This window comes from Muntiacus reevesi, chromosome 2 (genome assembly GCF_963930625.1).
Source record: "Muntiacus reevesi chromosome 2, mMunRee1.1, whole genome shotgun sequence".
Lineage (NCBI taxonomy): Eukaryota > Metazoa > Chordata > Mammalia > Artiodactyla > Cervidae > Muntiacus > Muntiacus reevesi.
Window position 1 is genome coordinate 177,950,548 of NC_089250.1, and position 16,996 is coordinate 177,967,543.

The 16,996-nt window shown below is 59.4% G+C and overlaps 1 protein-coding gene across 1 annotated transcript; it reads left to right on the forward strand.

Moving 5' to 3' along the window:
• The first annotated feature begins 9,850 nt into the window (after nucleotides 1–9,850).
• BRI3 (brain protein I3) lies at nucleotides 9,851–16,906 on the forward strand. The gene is made up of 3 exons (XM_065923800.1): nucleotides 9,851–10,181; nucleotides 10,669–10,771; nucleotides 16,500–16,906. The coding sequence occupies exons 1-3, from the start codon at nucleotides 10,043–10,045 to the stop codon at nucleotides 16,630–16,632; spliced, it is 375 nt and encodes a 124-aa protein (XP_065779872.1). The 5' UTR covers nucleotides 9,851–10,042; the 3' UTR covers nucleotides 16,633–16,906.
• Nucleotides 16,907–16,996: the final 90 nt, after the last annotated feature.

The window sequence follows — 16,996 nt, forward strand, 5'->3', positions numbered from 1 at the left end:
TACCATCAAGCAAGACTTTATAGATGGCATCATTTTAGAGGAGATACAAGCCGGCAAAGAACTGAAACCTATGTGAAGGGTTTGAGCTTTCAATTCTGATTGATGCAGCAAATGACGTTTACTTGCAAACAGCAACTTTAATCTGATGGCCTTGGGAAGAGCAGTCTAGATCCGGCCCCATCCAGGAATTCCTCCATCTATAACTAAAATGCCTTAACCTAGCTGATGAGAGATGGTGTTCTTCTTCTCTGGGGCCTTCACTCCTGGAAAAGTATCAAAATAAATATAACTGTAACCTGAAAAAGATATTTGAAAAAAAGAGGGAATAATGAAGATGTTACTTTAACTCATGACATTGCTACTTGGGGTAAGAGGCTGGCTTGGTAATCCTTGCATTGATATATGCTTTATTCATTGTCTGAGGTGTTTGCAATATTCAAAAGAATCTAACCATGCCATACTTAAAACTGCAGGTTACATTGTATAAGAGAACTACTTTAATGTGTTTGTAATTGTTATTTAGATGTGCCAAAAAAGAGAGATTTGTAAAATCTGGTTCACTGAACATGAACTGAGTTAAACAGAGTCCACGGCGCATGGACACTCCTGGGAAATCACCAGCAAGGGAAAGGAAACTGCAGTCTGATCTGAGGGGGGCCTGGCCTTTCAACGAGCAGGGACAGATATACTGGTCAGACAGAGGACAGAGATCATGGGATCTTGAAGGAGAAGCAAAGATCTCCAAGGAGAAAAAGCAAATTGCACAACAAAACAGAAAGGTGAGCCCATGTGGGGAAAGAGTCAACCCTTGTCAATTACACGTATGCCTGTTTTTGTTTAGTTGCTAAGTCTTATCCAACTCCATGGTCTGCAGCCCACCAGACTCCTCCGTCCATGGGATTCTCCAGGCAAGAATACTAGGGTGGTTGGCCATTTCCTTCTCCAGGGGATCTTCCCGACCCAGGGATCAAACACACATTTCCTGAGCCTCCTGCATTGCAGGCAGATTCTTTGCCACCGAGCCACCTGGGAAGCCTCGCATATACGTGTAACAAGAGCGATGACAATTCCCACTTTAAACCATTCGTTGGGTTGGGGGCAGGGAGGGCAGTCGGGTCTCGCCTGCAGTCAGCGCTCCTGCGCAGGGTCCCCAGGCCGCCCCTGGGCTCCGAGGCCGCCCCACACTCCGCTGACGGTCGCTCACTCAGGTGACGTGTGTTGTCTCCTCTCACAGAGATCCGATGAAGTGCCTCATCTTACTTGAGAGTCCCTTGGCCTGCAAGGAGATCCGACCAGTCCATACTGAAGGAGATCAGTCTTGAACATTCACTGGAAGGACTGACGCTGAAGCTGAGGCTCCAATAATTTGGCCCCTTGATGCAAAGAACTGACTCATTGGAAAAGACCCTGATGCTGGGGAAGATTGAAGGTGGGAGGAGAAGGGGACGACAGAGGATGAGATGGTTGGATGGCATCACTGACTCGATGGACATGAGTTTGAGTAAACTCTGGGAGTTGGTGATGGACAGGGAAGCCTGGCGTGCTGCAGTCCGTGGGGTCACAAAGAGTCAGACATGACTGAGTGACTGAACTGACTGACTGACCTTGTTTTACAGGTGAGGAAACTGAGTCAGAAGTGGGCTCCTCCTTAGTGGGCCAGGACCCGCAGCCCCGAGATGGAAGAGTAGGCTGTGTCCCCTTTAAAAGAGAGATCACACCATTACCCCTGCAGCAGCCTACAGGCGCGGGCTCCTCCAGGTAGGAAGAGGGAAGGAGGCCTGTTACAGGGAAGGGCGCCTCTCCTAAATGAGAGGTGAGGCTTACCTAGCGGGAGGCACCAAGGACCCAGTCCTATGCCTCGGCATCCAGCTCAGCTGATTGTAATCGTGAACTGCAGGGAAAGCCCAGCCTTGGAAGTGGGTTCCTCGGGCCGGGCGGCCCATGGGGAGTCCTGGGGACCCTCCACACGGTGTCACACCTGTTAGCACTTTTCACGGCAGCAGCTGAAAGTACTGACAGTCGTGATCACGGGACACGCCTCAGGGCTCCTCTTGCCGGCTCCACGCACAAACCCCAGCGCCCTGCTCCTGGTGGAGCTGCAGAACCCCATGTACTTTCCTTGGGTCTCCGTGGAAACTGAAGAAGGAACTTGTCCTCGGAAGCAAAGCAGGAGCGGCGGGCCCATTCGAGGGGCCTGCTTCCTGGAGCCTCAGCGCTCTGCTTGCTGACACTCCTCCCCCGCGGGTCCCCGCCGCCCTGGAGGACGCGGGCGAGTGCCCGGCGGGCCTTTGTCGCGGTGCCTGCCGCCGTTGGTCCTCCCCTGGCCGGCTCTCCAGGCCCTGCGGCTTGGGCTCCTGCTGCTGCTTAGGTGCCGAGACTCCTCTGCGACCCCATGGACCGTAGCCCGCCAGGCTCCTCAGTCCATGGGATTTGCAGGGCAAGAGTACTGGAGCGGGTTGCTGGGTCCTTCTCCGGGGGACCTTCCCGACGCGGGGGTCGAACCCACGTCTCCTGCGTTGGCAGGCATAGCCCCCGGGGAAGCCCCCACTCGTCGTTTTTGTGTTAGTCGCTTAGTCGCGTCTGACTCTTTGCGACCCTGTGGACGGTAGCCCGCCAGGCTCCTCTGTCCATGGAGCTCTCCAGGCCAGAATACCACTCGCAAGTTGTGGTTTTTATCAAGGATCCCCTGAACAGTGGTGTTAAACGGGCTCCTCTCCCAAGTGCCCCAGCTGCCAGAGGTGGAATCCGGACTGTGGCTTCTTCCCCGCGGTGGCGACTGCAGGCTCAGAACCTGAGAACCTTGGATTGTGAGGCCGCATTCTGTGCCCCCAGAGGCCACCCGGCCCCACTCCTCCAGGCCTTCTGCCCGCGATGGCCCCACCCCCGGGGCCTTCTGCGTCCCTCATTCATGTCGCCCCCTGCCTCCTGCTCTCTTCTGGAGCCTAAGGGCGCTCTTCCCGGCCCGGTCCGTGGGCTCCCTCCTCCTGCCCAGGGGCCTCTCGCTGAAGCCAGCCATGACCACTGTGCAGGCGGCAGGTAGGAGCGGGCCAGGGAGGGGATGGAGGGGGTGGGGGAGAGGATCCCCTCTCCTTCCTGAGGACCCCTGCCCGTTTTACAAAGCCAGGGCCGCGTGGTTTCTTCTGCTTCTCTCTGAGGTTGCAGGAAAACCAAGTTGAAGGGCTCGCTGACAGAATAATGACTGAGAGAGCGGGGATCGAGGCCCTCCCAGGCCCTGCAGGGCCCTGAGCGATCAGGTGCCGGGGGGCGGCCCACAGAGGCCCCCTCCTGACCCCAGGCCGTGCCCTCTCCTCTCGGCGTGAGTGGTCATTCGCTTGCCCCCAACCAGAGAGATGCCCAGGTGTCACCAAATTCACTGCTCTGGTAAAGGGTCCCAAGTCCACGCGGTGGCGGATTTCAGAGAGAAATCCTTTCTGTCAGTCTGAGTACCTTTCACTGACATCTGGCAGAGGCTGGAAATTCTCCCCTGAAAGATGCTCTGTCGTCACAGAAGACAGAGTAGGTCCCAAAGAGCAGGCATCGTCTTAACAAGCGTCCCCCTACTGTCTGGACACTGACTTTTTAAGACTTTTTCAATGTGGGCCATTTTTACATCTTTATTGAGTCTGTTGCAATACTGCTTCTGTTTTTATGTTTTGTTTTTTTAGCCATGAGGCATGTGGTGTCTTATCTCTGGACCAGGGATCAAACCTGCATCCCTTGCGTTAGAAGGTCAAGTCTTAACCATTGGACCACCAGGGAAGTCCCTGGGTCCTTTGATTTTGTAAAACCGGGGATGGCCTTTGGGAATGATCCAGCCTGAGGGGTACACCTCATGGTCTCTGGGCCAGAGCTCAGTCTGGAGCAGAGGGACCTAGGTGTGAACCCTCACCTGGGCAGGCGACCTTGAGCTCCGTTAAGACGTTCATGGAACATCCAGCAGGTTCTAGGCACTGGAGGTGCAGAAATAAGACCGAGGGGCTCAGTGGACCTGACTCAGTGGGGAGATGAACTCTCTCCCCCAGGTTAGGGTGGTACCCAAGTGTCACAGCCCTGATATGAAGTGGGGGTCCCTGCAGTGTCCACGCACACTCAGAGTGGGACACATGTGGACTTCACCCTTGAAATGGTAATTCTGTCGTGGAAGGTGATGAGGTGAACCTGCCCCCAGGAGAGGGGACAATTGTTATAGTCCTGAGGGATGTTGAGTGTCTCTGTGTAGGGAAGCCGGGTTTCCAGAAGCAAAATGACTTGTCAAGTCACACGGGGAGCGTGTGGGACAGGCAGAGTGGGGACCAGAGCACGCTTCCTCCCATGGCGTCCAAACGAGCTGAGGTTTCCCTGGGCTCTTCCTACCTCCCGTCAGGAAGTCCCGGAGAAGCACCCTGCTCTGTTCCTCTGAACGTGGCAGTGATGAAAGGCACTCGATTCACCTTGTGTGTGGTCGCCACCAACGTGCGGACTTCGTGTTTTAGCCCGTGCTTGGTCTAGACACGTCAGTGACATCTTTTGATACTGCAGGGCTGTTCAGAGGTTTTGAGTACAGCTGCTTGGTAACTTACTTAGCCAGAAACTTGCCATCTACTATTGACTCTGTTCTTGTGAGAATTACTAGGAAATTCTGACTTCAAGAGATGATTTCTGTGTTCCACTGCACAAGTAAATGTGTTCTACCAGGCAGGATTATGCAGTGAGGAGCACCTCTGAGAGAACGAAGGGTGTGAAGGTGTTTTAGATCTTATTTTTGGCTGCAGCGGGTCTTCGTTGCGAGCGGGCTTCCCACTGCGGTGACTTCTCTTCGTGGGGAACGCAGGCTCTACCGCTTGCAGGCTCAGTAGTTGTGGTTCAAAGGCTTAGTTGCCCCATGGCACATGGGATCTTCATTCCTGGACTAGGGATCGAACCCACGTTTCCCGCATTGGCAGGCAGATTCTTAACCACTGAACCACCAGGGCAGTCCAGTATGAATTTAAATATAGTAATCCAGCCAGGCGGACCCCAGAGGTATTTTGGGGTTTGGTTCACCACAAAAAAGTGAGTCACAATTCTGTTTGTTTCCCTAGTGCATATAAAAGTTATTCAACACCCTGTAGTCTGTTAATAGCACTATGTCTAAAAAGCTTACATACCTTAATTTATTAATTTTTTTATTGAAGGATAGTTGCTTGACAGAGTTTTGTTTTCTGTCAAACCTCAACATGAATCGGCCACAGGTATGCATGTACCCCCTCCCTTTTGAACCTCCCTCCCCATCCCTTAATTTAAAGATACTTTATTGATAAAAAATACTAACCGTCATCTAAGCCTGTAGTGATCACAGCTGTGACATCAAAGATCACTGATCACAGGTCACCATCACAAATGGAATAATGAACCAACTTGAAATATTGGGACAGTTCCCAAAAGGTAAAACAGAGACAGGAAGTGAGCATGTGCTATTGTGAAACTGGCTCTGACAGACTTGCCATGGGCTTCACTTTCTTTAATTAAAAAAAAAAAAAAAGCAGTATCTGCAAAGTGCAAAGTGCACTGGAGGTCTGCCTATGCTTTCAGTAAGACTCACCACGTGACTTGCACAAAATTATTGCCTCTGTGGTATAAAAACATCTGTGCTTAATTCATAAAATATTTAGAAAGATTTGTCTAGTAGAACTGTAAGGCTTGCCACAGGCTTACCATCAAACTGAAAACTCAGTGTTTATCTAAGAGAAACATTTAACAAATATTTGGTAAGGGCTTTCTCTGAGCCAGGCAGTCTGTAATCAGTTACAGTCTTGGATTTTGAAATGATATTTGCTTCCTTTTTTTTGCCACAATCCAAACCATGTGAGATTGTAGCTTCTTGAATGTGTGAGCAGCCCATGTGATGGGTTGTTAGCACTTCTCAAAGCCTGCCAGAAAGGGCACCAACCTGCTTTTGGTTTCCTCTGACTACAGCTGAGGACAGTTCTTGGTGACTGTCAAGGTCTGCAGGGAGGACAGTGTCAGCTTCCCTGCCCGCCCCCCCGAAACCCCCCACCCCCAGCCAGGGGACAGCGCGTCCACTGCCCGACCACATGCCCTGCCGAGGGCTCCCATGCACATACCAGTTAACATACCAGTTAAAACCATATTCTCACTTCTGTGGAACTGGCAATGCAAAAATATATGTATTTTTGGGTTAATGTACTCATGATATAAAACTGGATTAGGAGCAGAATTTCAGCGATCTGAAAAATATGCCCAGGAGGGAGGTGTTTTTTTTTTTTTTTTTTTTTTCCTATTTTTAAAAATGTTTGACTTTGCTGGGTCTTCCCTGCGGCGTGGGCTTCTCCCTAGCTGCGGCCCCCTGGCAGCACACAGGCTGCTCACGGCCGTGGTTCTGCTGCTGCGGAAGCGTGGGCTCTAAGGCCTGCAGGCTTCCGCAGTCACGGATTCTGGGCTCCAGAGCACAAGCTCAGTTGCTGTGGCACACGGGCATGTGGGATCTTCCCGGAACAGGGATCGAACCTGCATCTCCTGCACTGGCACGCAGATTTTTACCGCTGTGCCACCAGGGGAGCCTGAGGAGGTCTGTTTCTGTTAAAAGGAGCACCCTGTGGCTGGCTTCTCTGGCGCATCTGGCATGGAGGTGCGGTTCCTTAGGGTCACAAGTCCACGTCTGGGGTCCAGAGACCCGCCTTCTGTGGCTTGGGGACCGGGGAAAGGCCCCGCCACCTCTCTCTGCCTGGGCTTCCTCGTTAAGCGGTTGGGGGACGCCGGTGCCTACTTCTCGGGGTGGCCCCGGGATGAGCTGAGGTAGGAGGTGGCTTGGAGGTGAGGTTACTCCCAGAAGCGCGTCTTGCTTCCTGTTTCACACAGAGGCCATCAGAAGAAAGCATCCCCTCCGCCCACCTGCCACCTGCATAGGCACCCATGTGTCCAGGATCCTGCCAGGGACCTCATCCCCTTTCTCCTCCCCCCCACCAGCCCTTCCTCCCACTCCCCCTCAGCATCTGATTGTTCCCAGCAACTTACAACCTGCTGTTACTTCCCCTTCCATTCAAACACCGGAAAGCTAGCAACACACAAGAGCTGGTCCTTCTGGGCTCCTCGTGGGTGGACTCTCCCACCTCCTTCCAGACCTGCGCACCTTGCGGCCTGGCTCGCTTTGAATACCAGTGTAACACGCCCCCCCTGCTCATTCTGCTCACCCAACCTCCCCCCCCCCGATTAGAGCATCAGCTCCGTGAGGTGGGGGGTCACTAGTGTTGTTGCCTCCTGGGGCAGAGTGTCTGTCTGCTCCAGAACATTTGGGGGTGAGCGGCCACTGAGATGGTCTCAGGTCTTTACTCGAAGAGCAGAGCTTCTCAGATGTGCATGCCTTCCTTTGGTCAGCATGTCTTCATAGTATGTGAGTTTCAAGTGTTGCTGGGCTCCTTTGCCTCCTTACCTGTCCACCCTTGGGGCTCCCTTGTTTTTTTTGGATACCTTTAAAATATATATTTATCTGGCTGTGCCAGGTCTTAGTTGCAGCATGTGGGATCTAGTTTCCTGATGTGGGATCGAACCCGGGACCCCTGCATTGGGAGTGCAGTGTCTTCTCTGCTGGCTCCTCTCAATCCACATCCAGGCCCTGGCACCACCTGAGCCAGAAACCTGAGCATCTGGAGTCTCCCGTATCCACTCTGGAAGCTGCCAAGTCTTAACAGGCTGTCCACCTCCCTCACACCTTGACTCTCCTCCCATCTCCCCAGCTGTCCCTTCCTCACTGACTCCCCAGCCTCCTTTCACTCCACCGCCCCAGTCATTTTCCTAACAGTAAACCTGATGCTCCTGCTGCCCCTGTTCGGCTCCCAGCAGTTGGGCCTCCCCCTGGGGCTCTGGCCATGTCAGGCGACTTGGTGTCTCAGCAGGTAGTGGATGCTGCTCTCTGGATCCCAGTTCACTCTTCCAGGCATGCTCGCCCCCAGGCCTTCCTTGCAGGTGAGGCAGTCAGGGCCCCTGGGCACCTCTAAATGACCGCTCAAGCCTCACTGCACTGCCTTTGTGAGCTTACTGTCTGCCTGTTTCTCTTCTGCGTCCCTAACCAGTTATCTTTCTCCCTTGCCATCTGTGCTGGGGTGGGGTGGGGGAGGCAGAGCTGGGAGAGCTGGTCACCCCTGGCTCAGCCAGGAGTGATGGGGAGGGGGCTGCTTGTTGGGAAACCCCACGTTCTCTCATTCACAGATATGGGTTTCCAAGCTCCAGCGGAGGTACCGCTGGGGGTAGAAATCTGTTACAGGAAGAGAAGGGAGCCAAAGGCTATGGTTCTGTGGAGTTTGATCTGTAAACAGAGACATTGGAGGAAAGGAAAATTAACCCTGAAATTGGAGGGACATCTGCCAACTTAGCTGGAGTCTGATAGGAAAGGCTTGGGGGGGGGGGCAGGGGAAGGATGCCCCCCACCTTGTGTCCACAGCTGACCAGTATTAGGGGGCCTGCCTGGAGCCCACTTTTTCTCTCTTCTTGGTGAGGCTTGGGGTTGACCCTCAGTTTTCCCTGGGGCGTGGCAGGGGCTGTTGGTTTCACTGCTGTCACCCTATGTCTGGTTACAGCTCAAACTCCTGGCAAGGCATGGCCTCCCTAGACCTCTGCTGGCTGGAAGCCCCTGGCCACTCAAGTCCAGCCTCCAATCTGGACTGGGCACCCCCACCCCATGCCAGCCAGGCCCCCATCTGGCCCCCTTGTCCCTCTCCACAGGCTTGTTGGGAGGACCGCAGTTGAGCAGTACTGGGATAAGACAGGTGTGGATAGGGTCCCAGGAGCTACACTCCTGATAAAGAATCACGATACTGTCTTATGAAAAGTTGAAAATGAGGTGGGGTCTGAGAGTTGTCCCTGAGCTAGATCAAGGTGCCGGTCAGGGGAGAAAGGCTGCGAAACCCTAAATGCTGCAGAAGGCGGGGAATGGGTGCAGGGGGAGCCACGGTGTGGCCACAGCGCGCACGTCTGTCAGATTCAAGTTTAGTACCAAACTATTAAGCGCTGGTGTGCGACAGGCCCAGTGCTTTCGTGAGGTCGTGCGGCCGAGCGGCCTTGGCGGTCCCATTTAGGTCCCTCCTCTCCTCTGAGCTGTCTCCGGACTGTGGACCGGGGGTCACTACTTCCTGGGTTGCTGGGAGGACTGTGAATCCAGGAAGAGCAGGGGGCAGCGTCCGCCGTCCCCAACAGGGCAGTATCTGTGATCAGAGGCCACAACCCCATACATGACCGGCCTTGTCAAAAGAAAACCGAGGCGCTGGGCGCGAGCAGGCCAGGCTCGCCGCAGCTTCCACTGACCCTGAGCGCTGCCCGACCCCGACCCGAGTTGCTCGGGAGGCTGAGTCCCCGGCCCTCCAACCCTGACGGCGACGACCAGGGGGCGTCCCGGAGACCCGAATCGCCGGGCCTGTCCTCCGGGACGGGTGGGTTCGGGTCACCGGACGCCTGGCGGGCCTGGGGTCTCCGTCCTCCGAGATCAGGATCTGGCGCTGGGAGGGCGCTGCCGAAGGCCTTATAAGGTCGCTGCGCCTCTGGGAGTCGTGCGTGTGCGTGTGTCGGGCGGTCTCCTCGGGGTGTGAGGTCCGAGGCCGCGGACGTGGAGTGGGGACGCCCAGCGGGGAGGCGCGCGGGGTGTTCGTCGACAAGGCGGCCGAAGAGGGCGCGGCCCCTTTAAGCGCCGCCGGCCCCGTCCCCTGCGTCTCTTCCCGCCCCCTCGCCCCCGGGGGACGCCCAGCGGGGAGGTGCGCGGGGTCTCAATTGAAGAGCGACCCGCCGGGCGGCCGAGGGAGGGCGCGGCCCCTTTAAGCGCCGCCGGCCCCGCCCCCCGCGCCTCCCCCCGCCCCCGCGGGAGCCGCGCCACGTGACCCGGGTCTTGTGACCGGCGGGGGAGGCGCGGGGGGAAGCCCGCGGCGCCCGCCTCCAGGGGCCCAGCCCCGCCGCTGCCGCCGCCGCCCGCCAGCCGCGGGTCCTGCCGCCGGGCTTCCGCACGTCCAAGTGAGCCGCAGCCGGGGGCGAGTCCGAGCGGGAGCGGGAGCCAAGCCGGGCGCGGGGGGCGCCGCCCGCCATGGACCACAAGCCCCTGCTGCAGGAGCGGCCGCCCGCCTACAACCTGGAGGCCGGCCAGGGCGAGTTCGCGTGCGCCCCGCACGGCTACGGCGCCATCGCCGCCGCCCCGCCGCCGCCCTACCCCTACCTCGTCACAGGTGCGCTGGGGCCGGGCCCGGGGCGCGGGCCGGGGGCTCGGGAGCGAACTTCGGGCGGAGTTCCGCCGCGACCTTTAACCCCGAAACCAACTTTTCTCCGGACGTGGCGGCGGCGGGGGGCGCGGTCGAGGGGAGACCCCGGGGTCCGGCGTGCGCAGGGGGTCGGGGACGGCAACGCTCCGGGAAGAGGAAGTCGGGCCCCCGAATCTGGGCACCGCCCGAGCCCCCTGAGCCCACCTGCGGGGTCGCTCGCGCCCGGTTCGCCCTTCCTAGGAAGCACATCCATCTCTCTGCAGGTTTAACTTTATTAAGGAGACGCTGTCCACAAGTTAACGCTTAATTAAAGGTCATAGTGGGTACTTAGTGGACGCAGCTGTCGTACTGATTTTGAAAAGGATGCATTTGGGGGGGAGGGGGAGGGCAGGAGAAGTGGCCCTCAGACCCTCTTTCCTCCCTGCCATCTTCTCATGTGTCTTCCTGCCCACAGGGATACCCACCCACCACCCCAGGGTCTACAACATCCACAGTCGGAATGTCACCCGGTACCCTGCCAATTCCATCGTCGTGGTCGGAGGCTGCCCAGTCTGCAGGTATGTCCCAGGCCTGGGGGCTCCAGAAGCCACCAAGGACACGCTCAGAGCCTCGTAAAGGCAGGATCTGGGGGAGACATGGTCAGTCTCCGGCCAAGCTGCTGACCTGCGCCGTGGGAGAGAGCGCGCCGGGTGGTCCTTGGGTCCATACAGGGTTCATGTGGCAGAGGGGGCTGGGTGTCCGTCCCTCTCCCCCCGTTGCTGTGCTTTTGGGGCCGTTGAGCCCCATGGGGATGGGATGCAGAAATGTCAGCAGTTGGACTGACCGCCTGCTGTCCCTGGTTCTGGGACTTGCAAGTTGGCTCTGCAGTTGCTTCTGGAAGGTGGCCAGAGGTTCCCTTTTCTCCGGGAAGGGTCCTGTTTGGAGAGATGGGCAGGAAGGCCCAGACTCAGGTGACCAGTGTCTTGGAGGAGCTGGAGGGCTGGGGGTGATGGGCAAGGGCCGCTCCATCCACATCCGGCTGGCAGCTGCACAAGGACAGGGACGCGGAGGTTCTTTGTTTGGGTGGGAGCGGTGTTTCATGTTCTCAAAGTCCAGCCGCCAGCATCTTCTGTTTCTATAGGGCCTGAGATGTAGCTAGTAGATGGTTGTCCTGAGGGTTCAAATTCCCTGCCCCTTTGGTGGATTCCAGTGCATGGATGGTTCAGAAAGTCAGGGCAGACTTGGCCAGAACTGGCTTTTCCGTCTGCCAGGGGGCAGCCTGTGGGCGTGGGGGTGTGGAAGTTGGAGTTGGTGAGATGGAATTGAGAAACTCTGGTTTCCTTAGTTTCAAAAGTGTATCAGGCAGGCCCTGAGCAGTGTCCAACGGAAGTTAATAGTTTGAGTCTTGGGCATCAGCCGAGTGGGGAGGATTAGAGGGCCGAGGAAGAAGGACGTCTAGAGATGGGGGCAGAGCCGGACCCCCCCCGGAGCCAGCCACGTGCTTGCTGAGGGGGCGGTGGGCAGGGGAGAGCCCTCTGGGCTGCGGTGGCCGGGGGACCTCAAATGGCAGACCTGAAAGAGATGTGTCTTCTGGCACAGCTGGTGACAGGCTGGCCTTTGGAGAACGTGAAGGGGGATGGGAGACAACTGGCCGCCTCCAGAGCCGCTCCCTGCCCCGGGCACCTGTGGGCGGCAGAGCCCATCGGTTGGAGGCACGTGGATGGGCTTGGAGCGGGGAGGCGTGGCCCGGGAGGCTGGTCACATGCCGTGGGGCAGGGCAAGGGTCAAGGCTGGTCCTGGCCCAGAGGGCCATCGGGGGAAGTGGCACAGCAGGGTGGGGAGAGGGAACCGCCACACTTGGCTTCCAGACGGGTCCTGGGCGGCCAGGTCCATGGGCGCGGCTCAGCTGGGCGACTCCAGGGGCTTGTTTTGGGCATGAGTGGTCTCAAGCCATCTCCTAGTTAAAGGAGGGTGTCAGGCTGGCAGCCGAGGAGTCTGAGGAAGGCCCCCGGAGCGGAGCCCTCCAGCTGGGGTTTCAGTGTCCCGGTGGGGGACCCAGCTGAGCCGGGCTCCCGTCCTGGCTGTGCCGGCGGGCCCAGTGCCCCATCTGGGCAGGGGGACGCTGGTGGTTGGTCTGCCGTCTGGCTGGCCCTGGATGGAGGAGAGGAGACCAGCAGCGGGTCCTGGGGGCCGAGATCCCCGGGCTCCTCAGGACGGAGCGATTCCCCCGGGGTGGGAGCCCCGCTCCCACCCTCAGCCCCGTCCCTCTGCTCTTCTGGGGAGGGGTGTGGGCTCGGCGCTGGCGAAGGCTGGGGGTGTTGGGGGGGCCCTGCATCCAGAACAGGCTTCCTTCCTTGGGTTGGGGTCTCAGTCCTCCTGGCCTCTGGGCGGTGGGCGCTGCGAGAGGGGAACACGTGTGCTGAGGACAAGTTTCAGGGCCCCGATCGGGCCTTACCCCCTCGCTGCCTCTGAGGTTCGTCCTCTGTGGCCCTGATGTCGCTGGAGGGCAGAGGGCAGCAGCTGGGCTTCTCTGTGGGCGGGGGCCAGGTGTGTCCAAGGAGCATCTCAGGAGGCTGGGGAGGGTCCCCTGGGGATTGGCTGGCTTGTCTGGCGGCGGCAGCGGGTTGGGAGACGGACAGCTTGTCCTGTGACCGAGCTTCCTTCCTTACCAGCCGGCCCGTCTGCCCGCCTGGCCCGTCTGCCCTGGGAGCCTGGCAGCCATCTGCAGGAGTCACATGTCCGTGACTCCCCGAGCGAGACCCGTGCCACTGGGCCCTCTGCCACCGTCGGAGCCCCCGTGGGTAGCCTGACCGTGTCTTCCCCTTTTAGCAGCAGCAAATGGGCGCGCGTGCTCCACCCCTGGCCGCTGTGGGCCGGGCACTGCCTGGCCCGGGCCTCGGCCCTGTCTGAGGCGATCCTGCCCCGTTGCGGGGCCTATCCCAGGACGCGGGACGGGGAGGCGGGGCTGCAGGGGGCGGGCCTGTGCAGAGGGCCCTGGCCTGGTGTGGAGGCCGGAGGTGCGTCCAGGCCCAGGGTCCTGCTGGGCGCCGCTGGGTGTTGGTCCTGGGGTGACCAGGGGGATGCAGGGGCTCTGGGGTGGCTGGGGTCTTGGAAGCTGAGACGGGCGTGCGGGGGTCAGATGCTGTCTGCAGGCCAGGGCAGCGAGGGGGCCAATGCCCCAGCCTCCCCTGCCCAGGGGGCATCCCCGGTCTGAGCCCAGCCCTGACCACAGCGGGCAGGGTGCGCAGAGCTTCTGGGGCATCTAACCCCATCCTGGGGCATCCATCCTGGACTGAGCCTGGTGTCCCCTGATCCCCTGCGGGCCTCGGGCCTCGGGCCTCGTGGGTCTCCCGTCCCCCTCCAGAGGCCCTGAGACCCACCCTCGGGGGAGGCCTGCTTGGAGTGGGGCCCTGGGACCCCGGGTGGGGCACGTGTGTCCTGAGGGGATGAGACGTGACGTGGTCTCTGAAGGGGGCTGCCAGTGCTTTGGGGCACCCTGCCGTGTCCCCACCTGGCTCCGGGCTCACGGCTCCTGGAGGAGGCGGAGTCCTCCGGCCCCTGCCCAGGAAGCTGGTCTGGTGCTGTTCCTGCCGCTGGGGCGCAGAGGGCGGGCGGCGCAGAGGGCGGGGGCCCTGGCCGGGTCTGGGCTGCTCGCAGATCCACCAGGTTCTGGTCCAGCTTCCTGGGGAGGGGGTCCCACCCGGCTGAGTGCCCAGCTTCTCCGTGAGGTCAGAGGCAGCGAGATGCGTGTGTTTAGAGTTAGCTCCCTGATTTCTCCAGCTTCCGTGTCTTCCTCACCCCCGTTGTAGAGGAACATGGACGGGGCCTTGCTCAGTTGGGATTCAGAGCCAGTTGGTAAACAGCTGAGCTGATTGGGGCTCCTGAGGGGCTTGGAGAAGGAGCGGCCAGGTTGCTCAGGAGGGGCTGGCAGGATGGGCGGGGGGCCCACGGGGACTGGGTGGTTTGTACCCTGGGCTTCTTGCCGCGTCAGGGTCGGCCTAGAGACCAGCCTGAGTTTTTCAGTGTAAAAGATTCTGGGTTTTTAAAAACAGTAAATCACAGCCACCCTGCTTTTGCGGCCCAGGCAGGCAGCACGCATCGTCAGAAGCGAACATTTCTGCAGCAGGACGCACACGTTCCCCTGGAGTGGACACGTTAGAACTGTAAACGGCTGCATGGTAGTTGAGGTCACGGTGGCTGCCGGTTGAGTTTGTTACCAACTTCGTTAAAAAGTCCCGCTTTCAGAGCCCTTGGTGTTTGAGGCTGTAGCTCAGAGGTGTGGACTCAGGGCACAGGTGAGGGTCGGAGGCCCCTGGTCCTTGGGGCTGTGGGGCGGGGTCAGGTCTGGGTGTGAGCCTCGCCTCGCTTCCTGCCCGAGGGGAGCGGCTCGACTGCTCCCGAGACCCGGGGTGGCCTGGCCGCCCTCTGCGGGGGGGTGAGGCGGCTCATGCCTTCAAACCCGGACTCCCACCAAGGGCGTGGGAAGGGCTGCCGCTCTGCTCCTGCTGGAGCGAGGGAAGGCTCTGCACAGGCGGGCTGAGGCGCGCGGGGCGGGCTGTCGGGCCTCGTGGGCTGGGGCGCGGTGTCTGCCCTCAGGCCGCCGAAGGCCCTGAGAGCCCGCCCCTGTGTGGTGTAGACCGGGTCTGGGTCTGGGTGGGCAGTTAGGGGGTTGGGGCTGCTGCCGTTTGACCCAAGGCCAGGAGACGTGCCAGGGGGCTGCCTGTGTGGACGCGGCACCAGGCTGCGGGCCAGCCCTGCCCCTGCGCCAGGGGAGGTGGAGGCCGTGAGGCTCCTCCAGCCTGGGTGCCCCTCAGCGTGCTCTCCCGGCGAATCCTGGAGCCCCTGGGGGATGCACGGGGTTCTAGGCTGTGCCTCTTAGCAGTCCGGGCCTTCGGTGAGACGGCGGGGGATGCAGCCTGGGTGGGGCTCGGGGAGTGTCTGTGGGTGACCCGGGGGGGCAGGCCTCTCCCGAAAGGTCTCAGCTGGTGCGACTGACCCAGCCGGGAGGCCTGGGGCCCTTGTCCCCTGCTTCCCCCTTGGATGTTCTGACTGAGGGCTGTGCCCTGGGGGTTTGGCCCCAGGTAGAGAAGGTGGGGCAGGTGCCCCCCGGCCCCCCAGCTGCGCTCCAGTGGCCTGAGGGGTGTGCCCGCCTGCTGGCCTGTCCCATGCCAAGTGGGGCCCTGGCGGTGGCAGCACCGCCCCCCCCCCAGCGGGGGTCCTGCCTCCTGGGCTCGGGCCTGGAGCCGGACAGGTGCGGTCTGGGTAGGCCGGGGCTCAGGGGTGTGGTGACAGCCTAGTGCAGCCCCTTGGGGCAGGCCTGGCCTGCGGGCGGCTTTGCTGCCCGGCTTCTCGGACCTTTCCTGAACTCAGCTAGGGCCTCCAGGGGAGGGCCGAGAACCTCAGGGGTTCCCCGAGAACCCCCATTTGACTTTCCGCAGTGTCGCAGGGCTGCTGGAGTGTGTGCGTGTTTCCTTGAGGTGGTTCCTTCCAGCGTTTGTGGGCGCTGGGGCTTCAGGAAGATGGGGAGGGCGTAGGGTGGGGTGGGTCCCACTTCTCCCGCAGCTCTGGGGTGGGAGGGAAGCGGTTCTGGGGCTGGGGGCTGGCGTCGGGGGTCTCACTTCAGCTGTGAGGGCGTGTGGCAGCTCCTCTACCCGCCTCAGGGGCCTTGGAAAAGGACTCCGGCCCTGGGCGTGACCTCTTGGGGATGTGGTTGGGTGCTGGCCCCTCGCAGTCCGGGAGGTCTTAGACTGGGCATGTGGAGGGTTAATGTGACTTTTTCCAGGGAGGAGCTTTGAGATCAAACCTCCCAAGGTAAGTGACATGGTGTGAACCTGGGTGATCTCAGTCTTTTACTGAAACCTGCTGCCCCCTCCTCCCACCAGTAAAAACCCCACAGAATCCAAACTATCACTGTTCTTGGAATTTTCTTCTAGGGAATGGAAAAATAAGTCTAAAACTTTCCAACGGTGGGAAAAAATACTGTAAAGTGACTTGGGTCTCGTGTTCTTGGCGATGTAAGTGTCTATAGGAACCAGCCGTGTTTTGGGCCATGTAAGTGTCTATGGTAGCCAGCCGTGTTCTTAGCGATGTGTCTATAGGAACCGGCCTTTGCTGCCTGTTCTGAGCGCTGCGGCGGCACCCTCTGCGCATTTTCTCTGCAGCTGCCCCCGGCGTCCCCTCCACGAGCGGCGCCCGGCCCCGGACGTGCCCAGGCCGCGGGCTTGGTTGCTGCAGAGGGTGGGGGCACCTCGGGGTGGCCTCAGGCCCGCGAGGGCCCTGACCCGCGTGCCCGCTCTGTGTCCGCAGGGTCGGGGTTCTGGAGGACTCGTTCACCTTCCTGGGCATCTTCTTGGCCATCGTCTTGTTCCCCTTTGGGTTCATCTGCTGTTTCGCCTTGAGGAAGCGAAGATGCCCCAACTGTGGAGCCAACTTCACTTAAAGGGAACACCACACCTGGCTTTCCCACACCCAGCTATCTTTTTCTAATGTAAATGTCGTGTACAATAGCTTTATTTGATGAAGCTTCAGGACTGTTTTGTAAAGTGAGGCGGGTGGACAGGGCGGGCGAGGGGCACGGGGTTGGAGTGAGGACACGGGCGGCTCTGCTGCCGGCTGAACGAAGCTCAATAAAGCGCTGCTTTTATTTTTCGCAGTCTTCAATTTGAGAAAGGTGAGAAATACTGTTTTAAATAAATGAGATCCATACCATTGTTTACCTGGTTTTGCTTCTTCGGTGTGTGCACGCTGTCACCAAGTTTTGTTACGGAAAACACACAGGCGTGCCTCTCCGGCCCCAACCCCCC

Coding starts and splice junctions, on each gene's coding strand:
- BRI3 (XM_065923800.1), top strand. CDS start 10,043: ATGGACCACAAGCCCCTGCTGCAGGAGCGGCCGCCCGCCTACAACCTG. Junction 10,182..10,668: donor CTACCCCTACCTCGTCACAG/GTGCGCTGGGGC, acceptor TCCTGCCCACAG/GGATACCCACCCACCACCCC. Junction 10,772..16,499: donor GGAGGCTGCCCAGTCTGCAG/GTATGTCCCAGG, acceptor CTGTGTCCGCAG/GGTCGGGGTTCTGGAGGACT.